Source organism: Lonchura striata, chromosome 21 (assembly GCF_050655825.1).
Source record: "Lonchura striata isolate lonStrDom1 chromosome 21, ASM5065582v1, whole genome shotgun sequence".
Lineage (NCBI taxonomy): Eukaryota > Metazoa > Chordata > Aves > Passeriformes > Estrildidae > Lonchura > Lonchura striata.
In genome coordinates this window covers 2935796-2957659 of record NC_140723.1, presented here as the reverse complement: position 1 = coordinate 2957659, position 21864 = coordinate 2935796, and the positions used below count along the sequence as shown (strand labels likewise).

At 41.9% G+C, this 21864-nt stretch overlaps 1 protein-coding gene across 4 annotated transcripts in view; it reads right to left on the bottom strand.

Annotated features, from left to right (window-relative positions):
- The window catches only part of PLCH2 (phospholipase C eta 2), a 78553-nt gene that overhangs the window by 56602 nt on the left and 87 nt on the right, over positions 1-21864 (bottom strand). The window contains exons 2-4 of one of the 4 annotated variants that reach the window (XM_085558798.1): positions 21331-21549; positions 10574-19465; positions 9996-10482 (exon numbers count right to left, since the gene is read on the bottom strand). In XM_085558798.1, coding sequence (XP_085414924.1) covers positions 9996-10107 — 112 coding nt within the window. In that variant the 5' untranslated portion in view covers positions 10108-10482; positions 10574-19465; positions 21331-21549. Of the gene's footprint in view, positions 1-9995; positions 10483-10573; positions 21781-21864 lie in introns of those variants that run through there. The other 3 variants (XM_085558797.1, XM_085558799.1, XM_077788133.2) reach the window with 3 other exon arrangements.

Genomic DNA, 21864 nt, shown 5'->3' with positions numbered 1-21864 from the left:
ACAGCCCCTGCCCAGGGCACCAGGGAGACTGAGAACAGCGCAGCCCCTGCCCTGAGAGCAGCACAGCCCCTGCCCAGGGCACCGGGGCAAACTGAGAACAGCACAGCCCCTGCCCAGGGCACCGGGGCAAACTGAGAGCAGCACAGCCGCCGCCTGCTCCGTCCTCACAGAAATTGCAAGATCCCACCGGGTAGGTGGGCATAAGAATTCAGCGCACAGTGCACTGCATGGACTGCAAGTTTTAGACACAAAAAGCTCTGCCAATGCTGGTAGTGTCTTCCAGGGACTTGACCGAGCCGCCTCACTTCTCACAACTACGCGCAGCTCAACCATCGAGATAAGCATCACCTGTTCAGGTGCTGCAGACTGATAGTACAGCTACTTCTCTGCTCTAAAAATGAATGGCACAATCTGTCACTGCATTGTCTCTTGTCCCTAAATTACCTACGTATGCTGCACCTTTCACAGCAAGAAGGAAGCACGTAATCTTCACAACTCCCTCGCAGTTCTTACTTTTATTATTGATTTAAACTTTATTCTGACCAAGGTATAGGAAATCTGCACATCTTGTGTGGTGCTTGCAGTCTGTTCATGACTCTGAGAAGCAAACAGCAAACTGCTCAGAGCACACCCTGTCCAGCCACCTGAACTCAGGGCAGGAAGGCAAATCAGGCTTTGAACCAGACAGTGAGGAGCTCAGAGACTCTCTGGTGATAGTTATTGGCAAAGTCTCTCTGATATCACAGCCACATTTACAGGATGTCACAACCATGATACGCTGCATAGAGAATCCAGACTTTATCCCTACAGTGTCTGTAAGAAGGTTGAGTCTCAAATCTGGTACTTGTACTATTAAAAAAGCTCTTCCAGCTGAGGATTAATCATCTCAGTAGGACTGTGCAAATGCATGTGAGATGAGTGGGGAAGGTTATATAAAGCCCACAGAGAGAAGGAAAATGCAGAGTAGAACTGAGGACCTGGCTTGCACAGCACCTGAATGCCTGCAGGTGCTTCTAACAGAGATGCATTCCGAATGCTGATTGTAATTTACTTGCCAGTCATTTACTTGATTAATTATCTCCTCCAAATGGCTCATCACCCAGGGTACCTGAAGTGTTACAACCATCATTAGAGATGCAGTAGAGTGATCCTCCAGCAGACACAGATCCGAGGAACAGCCCCCTCTGCACAAACACACTTTGCCATGAGACATGCAGCTGGCAAATGTGTGCACACAGCCCCAGGAACACAGAACACTGCAGAAGCATCTGAGAACTGCACTTGGCAGTGGCTTTAATGAACTATGCACCACAGGTAAAGGTAAGATGACTGCACAATCAAACTTGATCAGCATACTATACACCAGCAGAACTCCTGTAAAACCACTGAGAGAACGCAGGAACATCAGCACTGTGTGCCAGCAGAAATCATTTTATACACACAGCAGTGTGTAATGACACTAAGAAATGATGGGCATAGTTTAGCACAGTGCATTGTGGTGGAGTTGCTGTTGTTTAAAAGCCAGCCTTCCCTCCCTCCATCAGTAAACTTTGCAAGGCACACTCAAATGCAATGCCTACAGCTACTGAAACGGCTCTGGAGTAAACAATTCATTCAGAGAACTGGGAATTGTTCTGTCCTTAGCATTATGGTTTCTCCGAAACAATACATGTTTCATTTGCTGTGAGTGGAATGGATTTTCATTTACTTAGCAGTTTTTGTATTTATCTAGATACTATGGCCATAATTAATAAAACATGCCTTCTTAAAGATAAGAGATCTTTTGAAATGACAGTGAGCTGATAAGATCTCAAAAATATCTTCTAACAAACAGGGTCAAATAGCAGAATATCTGTGAGCAAGTGAGGGAAAGGAAGAGTGATGCGATGCTATGAAAGTACTACTGAACAACAACTGAGCCCATAAGCACAAGTACAATTTATCTTCTAGCAAAAATTCTAGTGGGAGAGGTAAAAAGAATAAATCCACCTACTGTGTTTCTGCGATGAGCTTCCTAAATCCATCATCTTGTAGAGATGAGATGGCTTTTCTCAATTTCCTATGTTAGGAAGTAAAAATACTCTGCATTTTCCCTCCGTCTTGCTCCCTCTTCTGCAAGTCTGTGTCCGTGAGAGAAAGCAGTTTGAATTTCATCCCGTTTATTAGCTCAGGCACTGAGGAATCACTGTCACTTTTGTGATGTACAAGCTCCTTTCCACTACACAACACCGAGGAAGCGGGGGAGAGGGGGAGAGACGAGAGGTAGGATTTTATCTAAACTACTTTTTGCTGGAACAATTAACTCTTTGCTGACTGACAGCTCCTTCCTGGTGTATCTTGTGTCAGCTGACACTGAAATGTCCACTCCTCTACAGGGAACTCTCTCTGACAGCTGTTAAGTGCTTATGTTGCTTCTTTTAAGGTTTCCTCTGCATTTCTCCTCCACTGCTTAACTGGGAGCTCCAGTCAGACACCACCACAGCCATGATTTCCTACAACCACATAAGATGTCCCTGTTCAATTATGCCAGAGGGACTAAGAGTCACAAATCCTATGAACTTTTTAAATATACTTTGTTCCCCACTCCCTAAAGCTTCTAAAACTTACAGAGGTCTCTAATAGGGATTTATTCTCCACCAGCTAATGCTTGCTGCTTCTTCAGGTAGAAGAACATGTAACATTTAACACGTCTAACCCTGAATATCCAAAATGGAACAGAATTCTTTGCAATGAAACCAAATTCACTGCTGCTAGAAGGATGAAATGTGGATGCACCTGTGTATATCATCTTCACTCCCAAACACGTAAATTTTCGAGGTAACAAACAGAATCCTGTTCATTCCTCTGCAGTGAATTTTCAGTTAGGTAACAACAAATGATCTTGCTTCACTTTCTCAATCACCTGTTCTAAAAAACAAACACAGTTCAATGACACCAACCCATAGCCAGTTCCACATTCAGCCAGGTCTGCAAAGGCTTCTCCAAGTTTAGTGTTTTCTTGGGAGAACTATTACATATATATAAATATATGAATATATGTATATATGTATGTATGTATATATAAAACTCTGTAGGTATTTGCATCTCTTGAGAGAGTTTTAATTTTTTAATCCCTGCCCAAGTAAAACCTCTCTGATGCAAATTTTTACTTAGAGGTCTATGAGAAAAGTGAGTCAAATTAACTAGATTTTCCACACTAACCATTTTCCTCCAGAGAACAGCATGCAGGATTAAGCATAAACCTTTTTTCCCCCCTACTTCAAACAACACTTTGTAGTCCATCTCTTCCTTTTTTTCTGCTGGTAAATGAGGACAAAACCTGTTCTGCAATCGTAGATCTGAATACTAGTGCTTCTAACATATTTCTATTTTCATATTTAATTCTAGCAAATGAGAATTTTGAACTTCCATTAAGCTTCATTTCTTGAATTTTGAGCATTATCTTGACAGCAACCCAGCTCCTGTATCTGCCACTATTCCAGAGACTTGCCTGGTGCTGGAGCACACTTCCTTGGAATGACTTTCCTCTGACTTTCACTTTTAGATGTTCCCACACATTCTAAGTACCTGCCTATATCAACACACAGTTCATTCACTGTGACACAAATCTCAAGCTTTTTCTTCCTTAGATCCAATAACAAATTCTGCTAGCCTACTGGGAATCAACATCCCTCTTTTCAGTTCAGTAAGAGAGACACCAGTTAAGGGGATTAGAATACTTTCTAAACAGGTTTAAAATCTTTTGTCTTCTTCAGTGAGCCAATTGCCTGGAACATCAGCATTTCAGCAGGGAAAAAGATTATTACTTCAGGGAAATATCAGTGGTCCTGATATTGTCAGAAATAATCTCACTCACTCTAAACTATTCACAGCTCTTTTATTGTGTGCAGAGCATTTTCAGCATAAAAGGGCCATAATAGAACAGCCTCTCTTCACAGTGGCTACACAGGTTTAACTCATGGTTTGTACTTCTGAGATCATGAGTTCAAGAATATTCTCATTTCTTCTCTATAGAGCCAGCAATGAAGCTGAAGGATCCTGGATTTGCCTGGGAGATGGCATCAGCCACACATCAAGTGGTTCCTCATAGTTTGATAACAGTAGAAAACCACTATAGTTTGCTCCAGAAGACAACTGGAGTTATTTATTCTCTCAAGAAACAAAGCATTCCACTCTCTGATGAAGCATTTAACCTCAGATCAAACTGACAGATAAGATTCTGATGTGAAGATAAATAGAAAACTGGTTGGAGATGAAGGGCATTGGAATGTTTGGGGATGTGAGTAATACCAAAAACCAGGGAGGTTCACAGTATCACAGTCACAATTTTAAAGCACAATTTGCCAAACTCCAAATGCAAACCAAAGCCAGTCATGCTGTAAGACACACAGGCTAGTAGTCACTTGGCTGTACCTGCATTCGGTGGCTTTCAGGGGGATTAATTTTACCAGAACTATCAGCAGATACAAATAATCTGCTTGTGAGAAAGTGTAAGAAGGAGAGCCTCAGCTCTTGTTTACAAAGCCTCAGAGCTCTGACTGACAGGCTGATTCACAGCTAATGGCAGCATCTCCAGAACTTCCCACAGATAATGCCAATATCATTGCACTTTGTTAAACAATATTGGATTTCCACCCCTCCCATCTCTGACAACACACAGCCTGAGCACTCAGATGAATGAGTGAAAGGAACATATTTTTCCTCTCGCAGCATTATAAAGACCTAGTTTTTAATTACTCCAGCACTGGTTCAGTCAATCCAGAAGTCGGTTTACTACCTCTAAACATGCTGCACTTATTCTAACCATCTGACTGAGCATGATTCATAACTAATTCACTGTTATTAGGATCAAACCAGGGTAACCAGGTGTACCAGGTACACCTATCAATAACTTTTATTCTGCCTTGCAAGGAGCAGCGGTCACAAGCAGTGGTTACCCTGGTTAATAACCTCAAGGGGTGCCAGGTGAAAAGCTCCAGGAGCAGCGGCACTCAGCCGGTTCCGAGGCAGCCGAAAGGTGCGGGCGCTGGGTTCTGGCAGGACGGAGGCTGTGGGACCGGAGCACCGTTCACCCAGCAGATGGCAACCGCGATGCAGCCCGCGGTGCGAGCGATGTCCTGAGCCGGGGATGGGCGCACACGGCGCTGCGTGTTCCTCTGGATTTGTCCCTTTTCCCTCTACACGCGCCCGAAATCCTTACAGGCAGAAGCAGATACATCAGATACGCTAGGAACACTTGAGGGGGCAGAGGAGAAGAAAGAAGAAACAGATGGTAACATTCAGGTGATTCGGTTTCTAATCCAGGAAAAAAAAAAAAGAAAAAAAGCAAAAACACTGATTCTGCAACAGAGTTCAGTCAGTGCCTTTTATCTCATTTTCCCCAGTTAACTTTTACAGGAAAAGCAGAGCTGCTACATAAATTGAGTATCTAGGTAACGCTCCCCTTTTTATTACAGCCTCATGATTCACAAGCACAGAGCAAAGAAAGGTGAGGCCAAACTGCAATATTCCTGCAGACCACAGAGAAGGACCAGCAAAGCACAGCTCTGACAGAAGCACCTTTGTGGTGCCCACTGCTTTTCGTGGCAGACTTACAACCTTTATTCCAACAAACTGAGACAAAGACAGGTGGTTATTAGTATTTCCTGATTCTAAAGCAAAATCACTACCAAGGGCAGAGGCTGTGTGAGCTGGAGACAAGGAAGATTCCTCCCTGCTCCATAGCAGGTGTCAATTAATTGGTATTTAGGCTCCTGCCTTCCAAGAGATTGCAGCAGGAATGTCTGAGCCTGAATAGGAGTTAGGAGACTAAACACCTTTAGGCATCTTGGCACAGAGCCTCCAAAAATTACATTACAATGCACTTCACCAAAAACACAGCCAAACAAAAAATCCCAACTGAAAAAAAAAAAAAAAAAAAAAAAAAAAAAAAAGTTGTTAATCTAGAAAGCCTTAGAGATTTTTATTACCTGTTGAATCCATATGGACTAAATGGCAAGGCTTGAAATGGTCACTTGATTGAAACTAAAATCATTGAGGAAACAAATCTACATTCCTCAAAGATAGGAAAAAGGAATCTGAGTCACATTAGCTGAAAGACAAGATACTTAAGCACAGTCATAATGAAGTTCAAGGTCCTGGGCTCCAATGGTCCATTCTGGACCCTGAGCCTCCTGCTCAGCCCTTTGCTGCCAGCAAGGAGCCAGACATCCTCCATGTGCCACACATGATTCCCAAATCCCTGCTCTCCATCAGGTGCAGGAGATGGATTTGTGGAGTGTGAATGAAGGGACAGAGCTGAGAGCTGCCCTTGGGTGCTGAGCCCCAGCCAAGGTTACCTCTGCCTGCAGTGACCTCAAGACACTTCCTCGTCCTTTACAATGCACTCTGCTTCACAGAAAGGGACAATTTCTTATAATTTTGTCATCTCTTAATGTGATATAAAAATTCTCAAAGACTGAATGCTTTCAAACAATTTTCCTTTTCTAAGACTTGAACAGTATTAAAGAATTCTGCATGAGCTTGGATGTCCAAAACCAGCCTTTATCACAGATTGAAAATTGATTCGGTTTTACTGTTCCATCAGTCCTCAGATCTACTCCAGGCCACCACCACCCAAGATTAAAAACCTCCAGGTTCAGACTTTGTGCTCTACAGATTGCATGTTGCAGAATAGTTCCCAAGCAGCTGATACCAGCATACACTATTGTCACTCAACCTTACCAGAGTTATTTCAGTTCTGAATTGCTGAGGTTGGACATTATTATTATTTTTTTTTATTTCAGAACATGTAAAAAAGACCTAAATATGACTGAGAAGTGTCTGTTGCGCAGGTATAGCAATTTCCATTTATAATCAGAATAAGAGACAACATAAGGATGAAATGAAGTTACAAATAGAGGCAAACAAGAAGGCAGTAACAGAATCAGAACTAGAATCTGGATCTGCTGAGCAGTCCAGTATTGTGTCCTTAGGTTTATATCTTCATTACAACTGTCTGTGGACTCATTAACATAAATTAGTATAAGCTGACATTGCCAACAAAGGAAGCATTCTGCAAACCTCACTTGTGCATTTCTGCCTCTGCAGCAAAAGGGAGGACAAGCAGCAGCTCTCAGTGCTCATTACACTACAGCCTTGTCCTCCATTCAGGAAGGAAAAAAGGTGTTGAAAACATAACTCTCAGCTGACACTGTGCAAAACCTTCAGGATCTGGTGCCACAATTGTGTAGCACCACTGTCTGTGTCATACCAAACTGAGGAGAATGACATGTTTGAGCTCAATCATTATAGGGATAACAGTGTGTCTGTTCAGATTGGATTCAAACTGCACCAACAAATCCCAAACCCAAACCTGGCCCCATCCTTCCCTCACTCCCTTGTACATGCAGAACAAGCAGAACTGCAGAATCAGGTCACATTTTCTTTTTAGCTGAAAAACCAGTGAAACTGGACAGTTTCATAGAAATCTAACTCTAATTGAAGTTCCTGTCAGACAGCTGGTGCCAATTCACAAAATGTCACCTGCCTGCCTGTTCTTCAGCTCAGCTTGTGCCACAGAGTGGTTGGGTTGGAAGGGACCCCAGGAGATGTCCCAGCCCGAGCCCTGCTATGACAGCAGCTGCTCAGAGCCAGGCAGATGTTGGAGCCCCAGCTGAAGGCCAGCTCAAGTGCTTCTCCAGGCTAATCTGATGTACCACATATATCAGCAAACAGGATTTTGCATGTCTGTGCACAACTCTCTTTCATCAGATTACAAGGGAAAAGTGAGTCTAGACTTGCCAGAGCATATTTGGAAAATAGAGGATTACTGAATTTTCCATATCCCTCCTTGATTTTGGACTCTCCCAATGCTGCTGTAATAAGGACTAATGGCATTATATATAACCAAATTATGTAAAAGTTAATTGCATTCCACTCAGATTTCCTTTTTACATACCAATCTGCTTCCTCATCCATGCACAGCCTACACAGAAAAGTGGAGATTTACTGCAAAAAAGCAACAGGTTTTGAAAAGTGTCTCAGTTGATGAAACATCAGAAAGCTGCACGAGTTCCAAGCCACTGAAGATGAGTAAGCACAGAAGGAGACTGTGGGTAACTGTGATACTGTGGGGCTAAAGGATCATTGAGGGGCATTTAATTAACTTCATGGAGTTATTGCAACCAGTGGTTTAACTCCAGCTCCATCCTCTCCTAAGTCTGGCAGACAAATTCACCCAAACATGAAAAGAGAAGCATTGCATCTGGCAGCCTGGGCCTGACAAAGCTGAAATGTTCTTTCTGAGGGCACAGGCTGCTCCAGGCAGCAGCTCAGCACTGTCCCTGTCACATCTGTGCAGGTGGCTCAGTCTCTATCACAGAGGCAAAACCAGATCAGAGCTGCATTTCAGCAGAGCCATGGAAAGAGTTAATGAGGGAGTCAAGGCCAGGCTCAAGTGGGTGTTCTGAACCAGCCTGCAAAGGATTCCTGAGCCCAGAGCAGCTTTTGTTTCGGTCCAGACCCACTTGCACTGGAATGCTGGAAGTGCTGCCCAGGCACAATGCAGACTTTCTCTCCCTCCAGCTATTTCTGCCTTTTCTTTGCATTTTGTCCTATGTTTGCACACTGACAGAGAGCTTCATGTACAGGAATATGTCGTGCACATCCAGAGTCATCACCCTGCAAATAAAAAACAAGTTCCCTAACAGTCAGCTTGTGTGATAAAATAGCAATAACTGGAATAGATCACCTCACTGCTGTGGTGCCAGAACACACAAATGATGCAATACACCCATTTCACATCTGAATTTCTGCACTTTACTTTTTCAAACTCCTTGCAAATCAATTCAAGAAGCACACTGAGACTATGATAATGGCTTGATGGCTCTACTAGGAAAATTAACATCAGTAAATATGTAAGAAAGATAAGAACTAGGACAATGACAATCAATCATAGATTAATTATTTCATTGACAGGCTATTTTTAGTACATCTACTATATAAATATATTCAGCTAGTAAAAAATATACTTATCAGCACAAATTGTAAGCCAAAAGAAAGCAAAATTGATCTCACAATTGCTGGATATTTAACCAAAATTACAAAATTAGGTCCTGTGAAAATCCAGCCAAAACTTTCAGTGCTGTCTACTTCATGACTGTAGGCAGTAAATTAAATGCATTTCAAGCAAATGAGTCCTGTGCTGAATAAATGAAATTTTGATTTAAATATTAAGCTAAATAATCTTTTCATTATTTATTTTAAATGCAAAAAACCCAGGCCCTCCTCCCTCAGATGTCTCCCATAGCACAAATTCATCTGCCACAGACATCAGTTACACAATTCCCTCCCTCCTACCCAATCTCCAGTCCACACTTGATGTGCACAATCACATTTGTAATCTCCAGAGCTTCCTAAGAGAGGAGCTCATTTTCCCCTGCCCGAGCTGTCAACACTGAAAAAAGAGCAACAGCCAACAATAGTTATTCTTTGAGCTCTGCATCTCCCAGCTCAGTTCAGACAACTCCATGGCACAGAGCCACAACCTGAGGCACTATAAATCCCAGTCTCATCAACTTCAAGAAACATTTTCCAGAAGCACTGGAAAGAACCAAGGAAAAAAGTTGCAATCTCTTGACAGTCTCATCCCAGGATACTCATCTAAATTTTTTACAAGTTTTACAAATTCTGCACATGGAGGTCCAATTTTGATTTCACACAGTTGTAATCTCACAGACTGCACAAGCAAGAACAGAAGAAAGATTGATTCAAAGTTATCCTCAGTGTACAAGGCGGTGGTTGTTTTGGGGATTTTTTAATGCATTTTACCCAAACTCTAGTCTCGATACCAACTACACAGAAAAAAGGGACTGAGGAATAGACAAGCACAGTTCCCTCAAATTTAAGGAGAACTAGCTGTCCCATATGAAATATCAATACAATAAAAGTAAATTTGAAGAAGAAGAAAAGTGCATTTTCAATACCAAACTATGAGATTAAGGGATTCCACTCACCTACTGAGAGGATGTTTGCAGAGAGGAAATGGCAGCAGTTTCCCTCATGGAGAATGGATTCTTCTTTTTGTGTCAAATCCCCTGCTACAGATTTTGGAGAAGTCAGAGCCATCTCAAGCTTTCAGAGCAGCCTAGCAGCAGTGCTTGCTCCAAGTCAAATAAAGCACTTCAGCACAGATATCTGCAGAAAGTTTCAGTCAAGCAATGAAAATATCCAAGGAAAAGCAACAATTTCAGGATGTTGCTGCTTTGCTTGCTTTGGAAGTGCCAGTGAGTGCCTTCTCTGGAATTCCACATTCAGGAGACTGTCCTGGTTTAATTCTTTTGACACATATTCCGCTCATTGAACAACAGGATTTGCAGTATCAGTGTGGAGAAAAAACCACGGAGCTCAGGCTTAACAGGATGGATGTCAGGGCCCTTCCCAGGAGAACAGGAGTTACAAACATTCCATGTATCTTCCCAGTGTTTCTTGCATGTGGCTACCCTGGAGAAGACATTTTTTTAAACAGTGGAAGTTACTTTAACTGTGAGATATTTACTAAGGAACATACTTAGGTGACGTACAATGGACTGACCTCAGCAGACAGAAGGCACCAACTCTTCCTTCCCTCACCCCAGGATTCTCCACAGACAGAGAAAGTTCCATTATTGCCAGCAGCAACTTCTCCAGAAGCCAAAGTACTCATGCTGGGGTTAATTATTTTATACACACAAACACAGAGAGATGTAATATGTACATATACACTTAACTCAGTCATTCTGCACAACAAGGGAATGCATTGGGTACATTCCCAGAGAACTCTGCCTGATCATGGCTCCCTCATTCACTTCCATCTCTAACCCTTGAAGCTCTTTGCTCGTCTTACCTGTTGTCAGCTGTCTCCATCCTGTATCTCTGTCATTGTCTGGCATTTCCTTTCCCTTTTCTTACCCATCTTCTGCCCACTGGATACAGAAGACTCACCTTTCCAAAACTTTCAGTGGATACCTTCCTCAGAGAAAGAAGGTCAAAGAAAGCTCCCTCCAAAACAGCAATCACACAGACAGAAACCTGGGATCCTACCTAGAGCTGGTAACTGTTTGAATCTCTGGGAGTCTCCTTCAGTTTGTAATTACAAGCTGAGCTCTGAAACATTGCCCTAACATGTTTTGTTGTGAAAGCACAGATCCAGTTTGACATTATTTTAAAGAGAGAGGGCAACAAAGCTCACCATTAATTACAGTGATTAGAAATGGAGGAAGGGGTTTGAGACATTCATAGTAAAAAATGAGTAAGAGAATGCCCTGCTAGAGCATCTGCGTGTTTGAAGCTGTACCTCTCTCCTTGTCTTTGGTCCCTCATTCAGCTTCTTTGGGAAGTCACTTCCTCCCTGCCATTATCTTTTCACCAAGCCCCACCTTCTTCATTCTGAAGCTGTTAAAAACTCCTCTGTTCAGAGGGAGCATCAGTCGGTGAAGTAACACCCTTATGAGGAGCCAAATGCATGGCACCTTCATCTAAGGGACAGCAGTGCTTGGCAATAATTATCCTGTAAAAAATCAGTATCATTACAATCATTTGTTTCCACATTTAAATGGGAAATATCTCACAGGACATCCTGTGGCTCTGCAATGGTTATGGACATCTCAGAGAGTGACATTCATTTGACAAAGAATGTCTTTGCTATAGAGCACAGCTGGAGCAATCAAAACCTAAATTATAAATTTAGGGCATATTTCAAAAGCTGACTGGATTGAGAAGGGAGGAAGATAATAGATTACCATCCTGTGCCCCCCATACACTCATTCTTGTACATGCTGTCACCTGTCCCTGTAATTGTATCCCTTCCTTATTCCCTGACATATACATAATTAGGTGAAAAAATACAGAGCTAGCATTCTGCTTCAGAATGAGCAAAATCAGTTCATACATTTCCATGTATTCATTTAATACATTTCATGTATTTATTTTGTGCATACAAAAAAAAAAAAAAGTATTTCTTTTCCTTTAGGTTAATCCTTGAATCAATATCAAAAATACACTTACATATACAGAGCTGACTTGTTGTATTTAGAATGAAACTCAAAGTAGGTGTTAGAAGGATTTAAATCAACTTGTCCAGTGAAAAGGCCAAAACTGCACCCAACAGCATTTCTGGAGCTGCTCAGTTGCAAGCTCTGGGCAGGTACTTCTGCAGATGACAGGCACTGCCTCAGTTATCATCTGCTTTGGTCATCCAGGCAACTCCTGACCACAATTTTATAGCCACTAGCCACAAAGTGCCATTTCTGGTACCTGTGCACTGAATGTCTAACCCTGCGATTAATCCAGGGATCATAGGCTCACAGGACAGATGAAATTGTTTTAACATCAAGACAAGACCAGCCCATTTCCTTTGCAGAAAGCTGAAGTGGTGGGTAGTCACTTTGCTGACTCTCTCACCTCTTTGCTTCAGGGCTTATTTGAAAGGCCATTTCCTTTGTAGGAAGTTCAATCAGTGTGACTAATTAGACACCAAAGAACATGTCCATGAGGGTGAGGAAGACTGAATGGGCACGGGTGTTCCTGCTGGTGCCAGAGCAGCATCATTCCAGTGAAAGCAGATGATATATTGATGTGGCTTGTTAAATATTTTATTGTCTCGAGTTATGTCAAATTCATGTTCTTTATGCTTTGCTATGGTCTGAAAGTGAAGCTACTTTGAGGCAGCTGATCTCTGAATGTCTTCACTTTCTGTGCAAAAGTTGTTCTTCCTGCACTCAGTTCCACCTTTTGCAGCTTCCTACAGGTCCTCAGAGTTCCCTTCCTCCCCTCCCTCTCTTCAGCATACCTGTGTTAGTAAAAAATAAAAGCCAAGCCCCTCTTCCCAAACCAATCCCCACTAATCCTACGCAGCCAATGGAAAAGTACACAACAAATCCCTAAAAATACAGATTGGTATCTCAGAACAACATCCAGGGGCCAGATTTCCTATTAAAGTAAGTGAAAGAAGCTCAGTTTGCTTTCCTGGAAAATTTGCTGTAAAGGTTGGATGATGAAAAATATCAGTTGCACTGTCTGGAAATACCTCACCTCTGTTACAGCAGGAACCACGGTGGCTCTGGGAACAGCTCTGCTCATTGGCAGAAGACATCAAACAGCCAAAAGAGAGCAACTGTATCTGTTCAGACCACATGAACAAGATTTAAACTGTCTGCTCAGGCTAGGAGCCCTACCTAAGATTATTGTGTGACGTCCTGTATTTCCTTGGAGAAAAGGACTTCAAACCCTAGAGGCAGGATCTGTATCACTTACAGACAATAAAACCTGTATACACCATTAACAATTCTCTAGCCATTTTTATATCACTGTAGTATTTAAAGCTTAACCTCACAAGACCTGCTTTTTGTTCAGGGAGGTTTTGTGCGGCATCCACAGAACTCAGACAAGCTCTGATATCCTCCCAGGTCAGATGCACTGATACCTTGGATGAAACACACAAAACCATAGTTTGATCAGGAAGCAGATCAATGGATAAAAGATCAAAGTGCCGTCAAATGGGAGGAAAAAAAAAAAAAAAGACTACTTTAAAGAATTTAAATGTGAGCGCTGGGATTTGCTTGAAGCTGCAGTGTGGGTGCCTGTGACACGCTGCTCGGTTGAAGGAATGCAGCTCCATTGAGCAGGAATTGCACGGAGATAACCCGCACGCCCAGGCACGCCGGCGGAGGCTGCCCCGGCGCCCTGAACAAGGCTGAGCCCGCACCTTAGGGCGGGAGCCCGCATTCTTCTTCCCAAGGACCGGGCACACTCACTGCACGGGCGTGCGACAGAGCCCCGTGGCTAAGAGCTCGGCTACAAGGGGAAAGTGAAGAAAAGGCACAAGAGGACGTCAGGATACCTTCCTGGCGGGCTGCTGTGTTCACCTTCACCCAGAACATCCCGCTCAAAAGGAACACTCAACATTTGTCAGCTTTTCCTCACCCGCCCCTTACAGCCTGAGCTGGAGCCCTGCATTTTTGTTGAATGATGTAACTGAATATTCCTTATGCAAGTAAGCAGACTGATTATTAAATCCCAATTATTTATTTCAGGTTTGTATGAACCATGTCATACGACTTTAGCATTCACTTTATGAAACAAAATGTGAATTTTGTAACATTTTTTGTCTGTAGGGATAGTTTTGTTTGCAATCGCCTGCCCTATTTTTCCTGAATTGCCAAAACCCCTCTCAGTTTCACCATCGTTCCTTGTCACCAGCCAGTTCCCAGACCTGTCTGAAGTGACAATGGAAACACAGCAGCCTCTTGCTTCTGAAGAAAATTTGCATTTTGTATTAGCAAGGGAGAACTGGCAATTTCTATTAGGAGGAAAAGGAACTAATTAAGCAAAGTTCTAAATCTCATCCAATAGCTTGGCTCAAAAGAACTTTGAAAATAAAAGTTTCATACTCTAGACCACAAAAAACAAAAAGCCTCAGAGAAGAAATGAGGAAGATTTTGTTAGGAGACAGACAGAAAGTGAGGACTGCTGGAAAAAGCTCTGCTACCCTTGGGAATTTGTGAGTCATAGTGAGGAAAGATAAGACTATGGCCTCCAATGCCACTTGTAATCAGATCTATAATTCCAATAATGTTCATGCTGTCAATTGTGCTGGAAGCCTTGGTCACTCTTGGAAGTCTGATTTTTTTAAACATTTTTTCTTCAATGTCATGTAAATGAGCAGGAATTTATTTTAAGAATAATGTCTTTAATCAAACTGCTTTAATTCTGTACAGCAGCTTATTGCTGCACTGATGAATCTCTTGGATATTAAAGATTTATATTAATTTATGCTGGGGGAATTAGAGAAAAGGTGGTAACTTGTCACCTTTCACAAGTAAGTGGCAAACATCAGCTTTTTCCTGAGGATGCCTGGTAGGGCCAAACACAAGAGCCCAAGCACAGGCAGACAGAAACTAAGACTTTCCACAAACAAGAAAAACATGCATGTGCTTGGCAACTTCAAGACGACACTGCAGTTTTGGGGATTTTTTTGTTTTGTTTTGTTTTGGTGGGGGTTTTTTGCTTGTGTTTTTTTGGTTTTTTGTTTGTTTGTTTGGGGTTTTTTTGTTTTTTGGGTTTTTTTGCCAAATATCCAAACCAATTTCTTAAATTATGAATCTCCTTCTCTATTAGCAGGAATGGGTCTGGGAGCCACTCAATCCATCCTCATTTTGTCAATCACAGGGCAGTGACGTACACACATGGGAATTACAAGGCAGCAAGTCTTTAGGGCCTGATCCAATAAATATCAAAGTACAGCTCTGCTTTGTTCCACACCGTATCATGGACTTTAGTAATTGGTTAGTCAATAAATAACATTACTTCAATAATCTCATCTCAGTCTAAACTCACAGGAGGGGAAGAAGTGGGATAGGTCACTTTATACTGTAGGAGGCAAAACCCTGTTAAGTTGTTTAAACAGAAAATATTTCACGTAGTCCTTGCAGCAATCCCACTGAGTAATGCCATTATAACTCATCCCAAAATTGTGTTTTTGAGGTTCTCCTCTGCAGGCTATAGAACTTCTTCCAGGCACCTCAATTGCAGCTGCCATTGTTTCCTCAGGCTCCATTCCTTAGTTGTTTTTTGTTGTTGTTGGGTTTTTTGTGTTTGTTTTTTATTATTATTATTAAATAAAACACAAATTACATGTTTTCAGTTAAGGGCAGAGAAAACTTCCAGAGAATCCATTCCAGCAACTAAGGGCAGTAGGAAATCTGGAATAACAAGATATATTATATTGAAAGGGAGAAGAGGCAGGGAGGAGCTTCTTTTAAGTTATCTCACAGTAACTAATCCTGCAAGGAGAGCTCAGAGGAGACATCCTCTGAACACACCAGACTGGACACAAAAATTGCTGTTGCAAGTTTCTACATAACGGCCCTTGGCAAACTCCTCAGGGAATGGGAACTACAGAGCTTGTGCAGCATTTTCAATCTCTCCCAGGAATGTTAACATGGAAAGATCCCTCTCCTTCCCACTTGATCTCCCTTGTCATGTCTGAGGCAATCCAGAGCTCCCTGACAACTATTAAGATGTCAGAAGATTCTACAGGAGCCATTCCCTAATTAATTGGAAACAAGTGAGGCTGTGATGAACAATAAAAAATGTGGGCCAAGATCAGAACCAGGTACACCAAAATCAGCCTCTCAAGTTTCATGCTGTATTTGTGATGCAAATGGATCTGAAATCCTCACTCAGGTTATGCTTGTCTTGATGTCTACACCCAACATTTCTCTCAGGACTGCACAGTCTCATGTGCAGTCTGCCAGATAGCAAAGAGGAAGGAAGCTGAGAACTTTGTCTCAGCATGTGTAAAGGTTTGTCACAGCCTGCAGTGTGCAGGTAGCTATCCAATGACTCTGCTGTGCACCTATGTGTGCTGAGGGGAACTGCTCCACCCCCACAAAATGAAGACAGATGAAACAATGAATAAAAAGTTTGGAAATTCCCTACAGATTTAGAGTCTGTGCCCTAAGCAGTAATGTGGAGACCAGAATTCCAGTGACTTGCAGCAAACACTGGGCTGAGGAGCTGCACACAGTGGCCATGGATAGCTGTCCCCTTGGAACAGGGCTTGGCTCATGTCGTGCAGGGACTTCCTTCTCTGCCAGCTGAGCCTGGAAGCATGGTCAGTCATGTCACAGCTGCCACCAGGAATTGTCACAAGGGATGGACACAAGGTTTGCCATCATCCAGCGAGGCCAGAGGTAACAGTGGAAGCAGAGGTGAACTCACAAATGAGGTCAAGACAGTGGAAGAGAAAGAAGATTCAGGCATAACACTGAAAAATCTATTTCAACATTAAGATCAGATCAATTTAAGCTTATTGTGGGAAGAAATGGGTCATTTTAAAGATAACTAATGCAGAACTGAGATATCTGGTGCATGAAAATTGTATTGCAGTAAATTCAAATAATCCTTAGTAACTGCAAGGCTATCTTTGCTGAAAAATCTCTTCAGCCTTATCCTCTAACCCAGTTATATTAATTTATACAGTAATTTTTTCAGCTCTGGACAAATTATCAAGAACAAATTCCAGTGATATTCACAAGTATGTTGTCCCCTTTGAGCTATATTTATAATCCAAGGGCTCTGTATCATTTATTTCAAAACCAAAGTGAGATTGTGTTGTTTTGAAACTATGAGTACAGGATTTTAGAAAAGCCTTGCACACCATATATTTTATTGCTCTGTTATTCCTGCAGGACCATTCACTAAGATACTCTCAGCCACTTTGAATTAAGTATGGAGTAGTTCTTAATTCAGAAAAATTACAGGAATGATGAATGAAAACAAAAGCCTTTTCAGACAATGTAGAAGGAGCTTGGCTATAAACTGGAATTTTATCATCCTTTTTTTGCAAAGCCAGAATAAACTTGTTCCTTGGCTGAGGACAGTCAAAATACACTGCATTATAGGAGCTCATCATGCCAACAGAGTCATTAAATATAAGATTCAGTGAGCCCTGAGTGTTTCAAGATTCAGTTATACAGGTTTATCTTATAGAACTGGGTAGGACAGAAGCAGTTCTGGTAAAATATTGCTTATCAAATAAAAAAGCCCACAGTTAACAGCTCTGCCATGACAAATATTTCTGTATCTGGTCATGGCCTCTGCTCCCTGTAATAAGCCCTCAGTGCCCGAAGCAGAGAGGCTGTGACAGGCAGCGCTCCTGCTGAAGAGCTGAGCCAGGTTAACATTTCTCCCTGTCCCCACAGCCACTCCTGAGGCCACCAGGACACAGCGACTCTGACACCACTCAGCCTTGCCCACATTCAGTAACTCGGTGTCCTCGGCACTCACTGACCTCCCCTCGCTTGCACTGAACATTTTCTCACACTAATCTCGCTGGGCAAAAAGGAAATCTCCCCAGCACAGTTTTTGTACCCTCAGAAAGGACAAAAAAAGCTCTCATAGTAGACAAAACTTTCACCACATTCTTGGGAACAATGAGTTAACTTTGAGCACCATTCTGAACATGGCATCAATTTCCTACCTCAAACCTATCACAGTCAGCAGTGACTCTTACTCTATTTCTGTTTTATTTTATAACAGGCAACCTACCTCTACCATGAAACAGAACATGATTCTAGAAATTATCACCTGAGGATTCAGGGTATATTTAAGACCTACATCTGAACCCTGAAGCCTGAGGCATTGGAAGCATACGGAGCCCAAGCAATCCAGCCATCCTTATTATTTGCCACATCTCTGCAATCATTACCCACATTTTTATGTCAAGAAAGAACTGAAAATTATTTCTCTATAGTCCAAAAGAATAACAATTTTTTTTAAGAATTCAACAATTTTCAAAAATAAAAATATGCATACCTTTTCAAAGTGTTGTTCATGTCTTTCTTCCCAAGTTAAGACTTGGCTGTTCAGTCACAGAATAAGCCATGATCTATTGCTAAACTGGTATTTTATTTAAATACCTGAAGTTTATTTTACATCCAACCTCTCTTATCCAAGTCAGTTTTCATTTTGGCTCCGTACACATGGGAAAGCTGAAGGCTCAGGTTAGCAGTTCAGAATGAATGTAGTAGTCTTTCATTTTAAAAAAGCAGTTGTCCAGTTAGAAAAGTCTAAACTTGAATCACAAATGTGGTTTGCTTCATGCCTACAAGCTCAGAGAATCTAAAAAATTAGGACTAACAGAATTCCAAGATTCCTGAACATTTTCATGAACAAGAGAAAGCATGATAAAATAAAACAAGTGTTAGACATTATGTTCTTTCCATTTTCCTACTTCCTTCAAAAAGACAAGAGCAAAAGTAGTAGTAAATTCTGTTACAGCTATAAGGCTGTCCACGCTCCTGGGGTAGCATATCATAAACTTTGTTTCTAACACGCAAGAGTGAGCAAAAGCGTTAAAAGCACAGCACAATGATCGCTGCAAGAGAAAGCAGAAAGCAAACGCCGCACACACCTTTGTCCCTCCCGGCCGGGCAGTGCGGACGGGCTGTCCCGGCTTCTGTGCGCGGAGCGTCCAACCTTCATACCCGGGCCAAACCCGGGAGCAGCGAGGGAGGGACCTGCGGCGTCTGGAGCGAAATCCCGCCCCGCTTTCACATGGTGAGGGCTCGGAGCTCTCTGATCACAAAGCAGCTTTACAGCCCCTGTTCAAACAGTTCAGCTCCAGGGTAACAAGTTCAAAGTGGGAGGAGGCAAAAGGAATCGGAGGGTGGCAACAATGCGGAGCAGACGTTTCGTTCCTTTTGCATCCGCAGAACCTGTTCTTCAGGTTGGAAACTGAAACATCTGCCCGCTGCCCTGTTTGAAAGCTGCGCTCCGAACCTCTTGTCTCCTAACAGGTCTGCAGAGGCAAAATCGGATTTTATGATGCACAGACAAGTAGCCTGTGGGAGGAAAAGTTAATCATTGCTGAGCACCGAGGTTTTTTTACATTTTGGACTTCCTTGTGGTAACATCAGCGAAGCAGCTCGTTCCCCTGTCAGGTCTGTTAGAAGGAAAAGCAGAGAAGCATGGCACGGAAATCAACAAACTTGGCTCCCAAAAACTTAATCAAAACCACAGCAATGACTTTTTAAGAGATAATGGCAGTTTTCTGAAGTCACTAGTATCGATCAGAATACAAAGGAGAAGAATCAGATTTTCCTGGCAGATCATAGTGTAGCAACTAACATTTTATGCATGTGTGTGTTTATATCTAGGTATGAATATATAAGTGAAAGTATATCACAAAATGGGAAGGTTTCTTGGCATGCTGCACTTCCTCAGCTCAAAACACACTGACAGGACCCCCACCCTTCAAAACATCACAGAACAACTTTTAGAATAGAATAAAATCCACATAATAAGTCAAAGTGGGCATATACACAGAACTTACACAGTTCAAATGTTTTAGCACTTGTTGGCGTAGTCCGACCTTCAGCTTTATAAATGGTTTCCAATCTAATAATTAATTGGTCATTGGTCAGGATTTCAGCTTTGCAAAAAAAAAAAAAAAAAAACAAAACCAAAAAAAATAAACTCTCAAGCTCTTCTTTGGTTTCTTGACCAATAAAATAAGAAAATCACATTTACCCACTTCAGCAAACGGGCAACAAATATGTCTGGTATTTTTCTTAACAACTGAGCTGTTGGATGTGTGAGATAGACACAGCTCTCCTTTAAACAAAAATAAAAACATGAGAGATTGGATTTTAATTCTGAACAAAACAATCCAAGGATTGGTAAATTAATTTTGTATATTTTTAAAAATTCTATAATTTAAGCTGGCAGCCTTCGAGTTTTTTATTTAATAGCAGATCTCCAGGATTTAAATGTGAAAATGTCCCGTTCCGGACCAAAGTTCCCATGGGACATTTCCTTATGCAGGTGCGTCCCCTAATGTTGAACGCCGGAAAATGTTCTAATTTTTTTCCCCTAATTCCATTAATTTTACAGCTACAGAGGGAACAATACGCGATTCCATTGATGCAACACACCCTAACAAATAAAAATTGAGCAGCGCCTGGAGCAGGGAGGGAGGGATTAAGAATGTTTTGCTTATCTGTAAGATTCATCAGAGCTTTACTTATCAGGTACAACTTCTGGCACAGTTTAACTAGGATTTTGACACCACGATCTGTGCACTAATAGGCTGCTGAAAGGATTACAAATATCCAGTTTATTTGTGGTTATGTTTGGCCACAGGGAGACTTTCTTTGCTTTTCACTGAAAGAAAGAAAAAACCCACCAAGCTCCTGTTCTCCCAAAACTTTCTAGTGAGTCCCTGCCATATTAATTTGTAAATTCTTCAGGAAAACACCTACTTTAATTCCAGTTATAGTGGTTTTGTCAAATAAATTAATTAAATGTGGAACTGTTTAACTGTCCCTTTGCTTTAGCGTGCTGCAAAACTGAATTTATAACAATGTGACATTAAAATCTGCTAGGGGAAAAGATGTATTTTGGCAAAAATGAATGTATCAGACCTCAGAGTGTAAATATGGATATATGCATACACACACGTACAGGATGTAAACATTAGCAGAATGCTGCTACCTTCGTTAACTTATTATTTTTTTTAATTGTTTATTTTTTTAATTTTACAGGAATATTAGCATTATTTGTAAACATTAGGCACAGCTGCAGGAGCCTTATGGCAGCTTGCAGGACTGTGGCTGTCTCTCTCCATCACAAGGCCAGTGAGCTTTATGACAAGAGCCACCAGGCAGGAGTCCAGCCAACTCCTTAAATAAATGAGGAATTTATCAGGAATTCTGCTAACACTTCAAATCCCCTCTTGTTCCCAGCCACAAAGGAACCCCCGGCAGGCACTGAGGGATTGATCTGGGACTCTGGCACTGAAAAACTCACCAGCTCTGCCCCACCCTGGCAGCCTACAGCCTTTATCCACCTGGTACCAGGATTTTGGAGAGGGATGCAGTGCCATGCTGGTGTGTCTGTAGCTTTGCTGTGTGGATGTGGTGTTTGTTGCTTGCCTCGTGTAGAGCTCGGCAGAAAACAAAGGGCAGCTTGTTCAGTTTCCCCATACAAACAGCTCATCTTTGAAGGGATGCACGGAGGCTTTCGCAGCTGTTAAAAAAGCAATAGCAGGACACTGAACACACCTTTCCTTCTGAATTATCCTCAGATTTTTTTAAAGGCAATTTTTGAAAAGCAGGAATAGATGACGCCATGAAAAGTATCCCTGCTTTAAGCCTAAAACTGCAGGTACTGAATGTCACTATGATGTTTATTTTAATTTAAAAAAAAAAAAAAAAAAAAAAAAAAAAAAAAAAAAACAACCAAGCTGTGGAAGGGCTGGAAAATTTATACAATATTGCGGAGTGCGCCTGCCTAGGGAGCAGTGATTCTGTGGGCTCCTTGCGAGTTGTGTTGTGAAACATC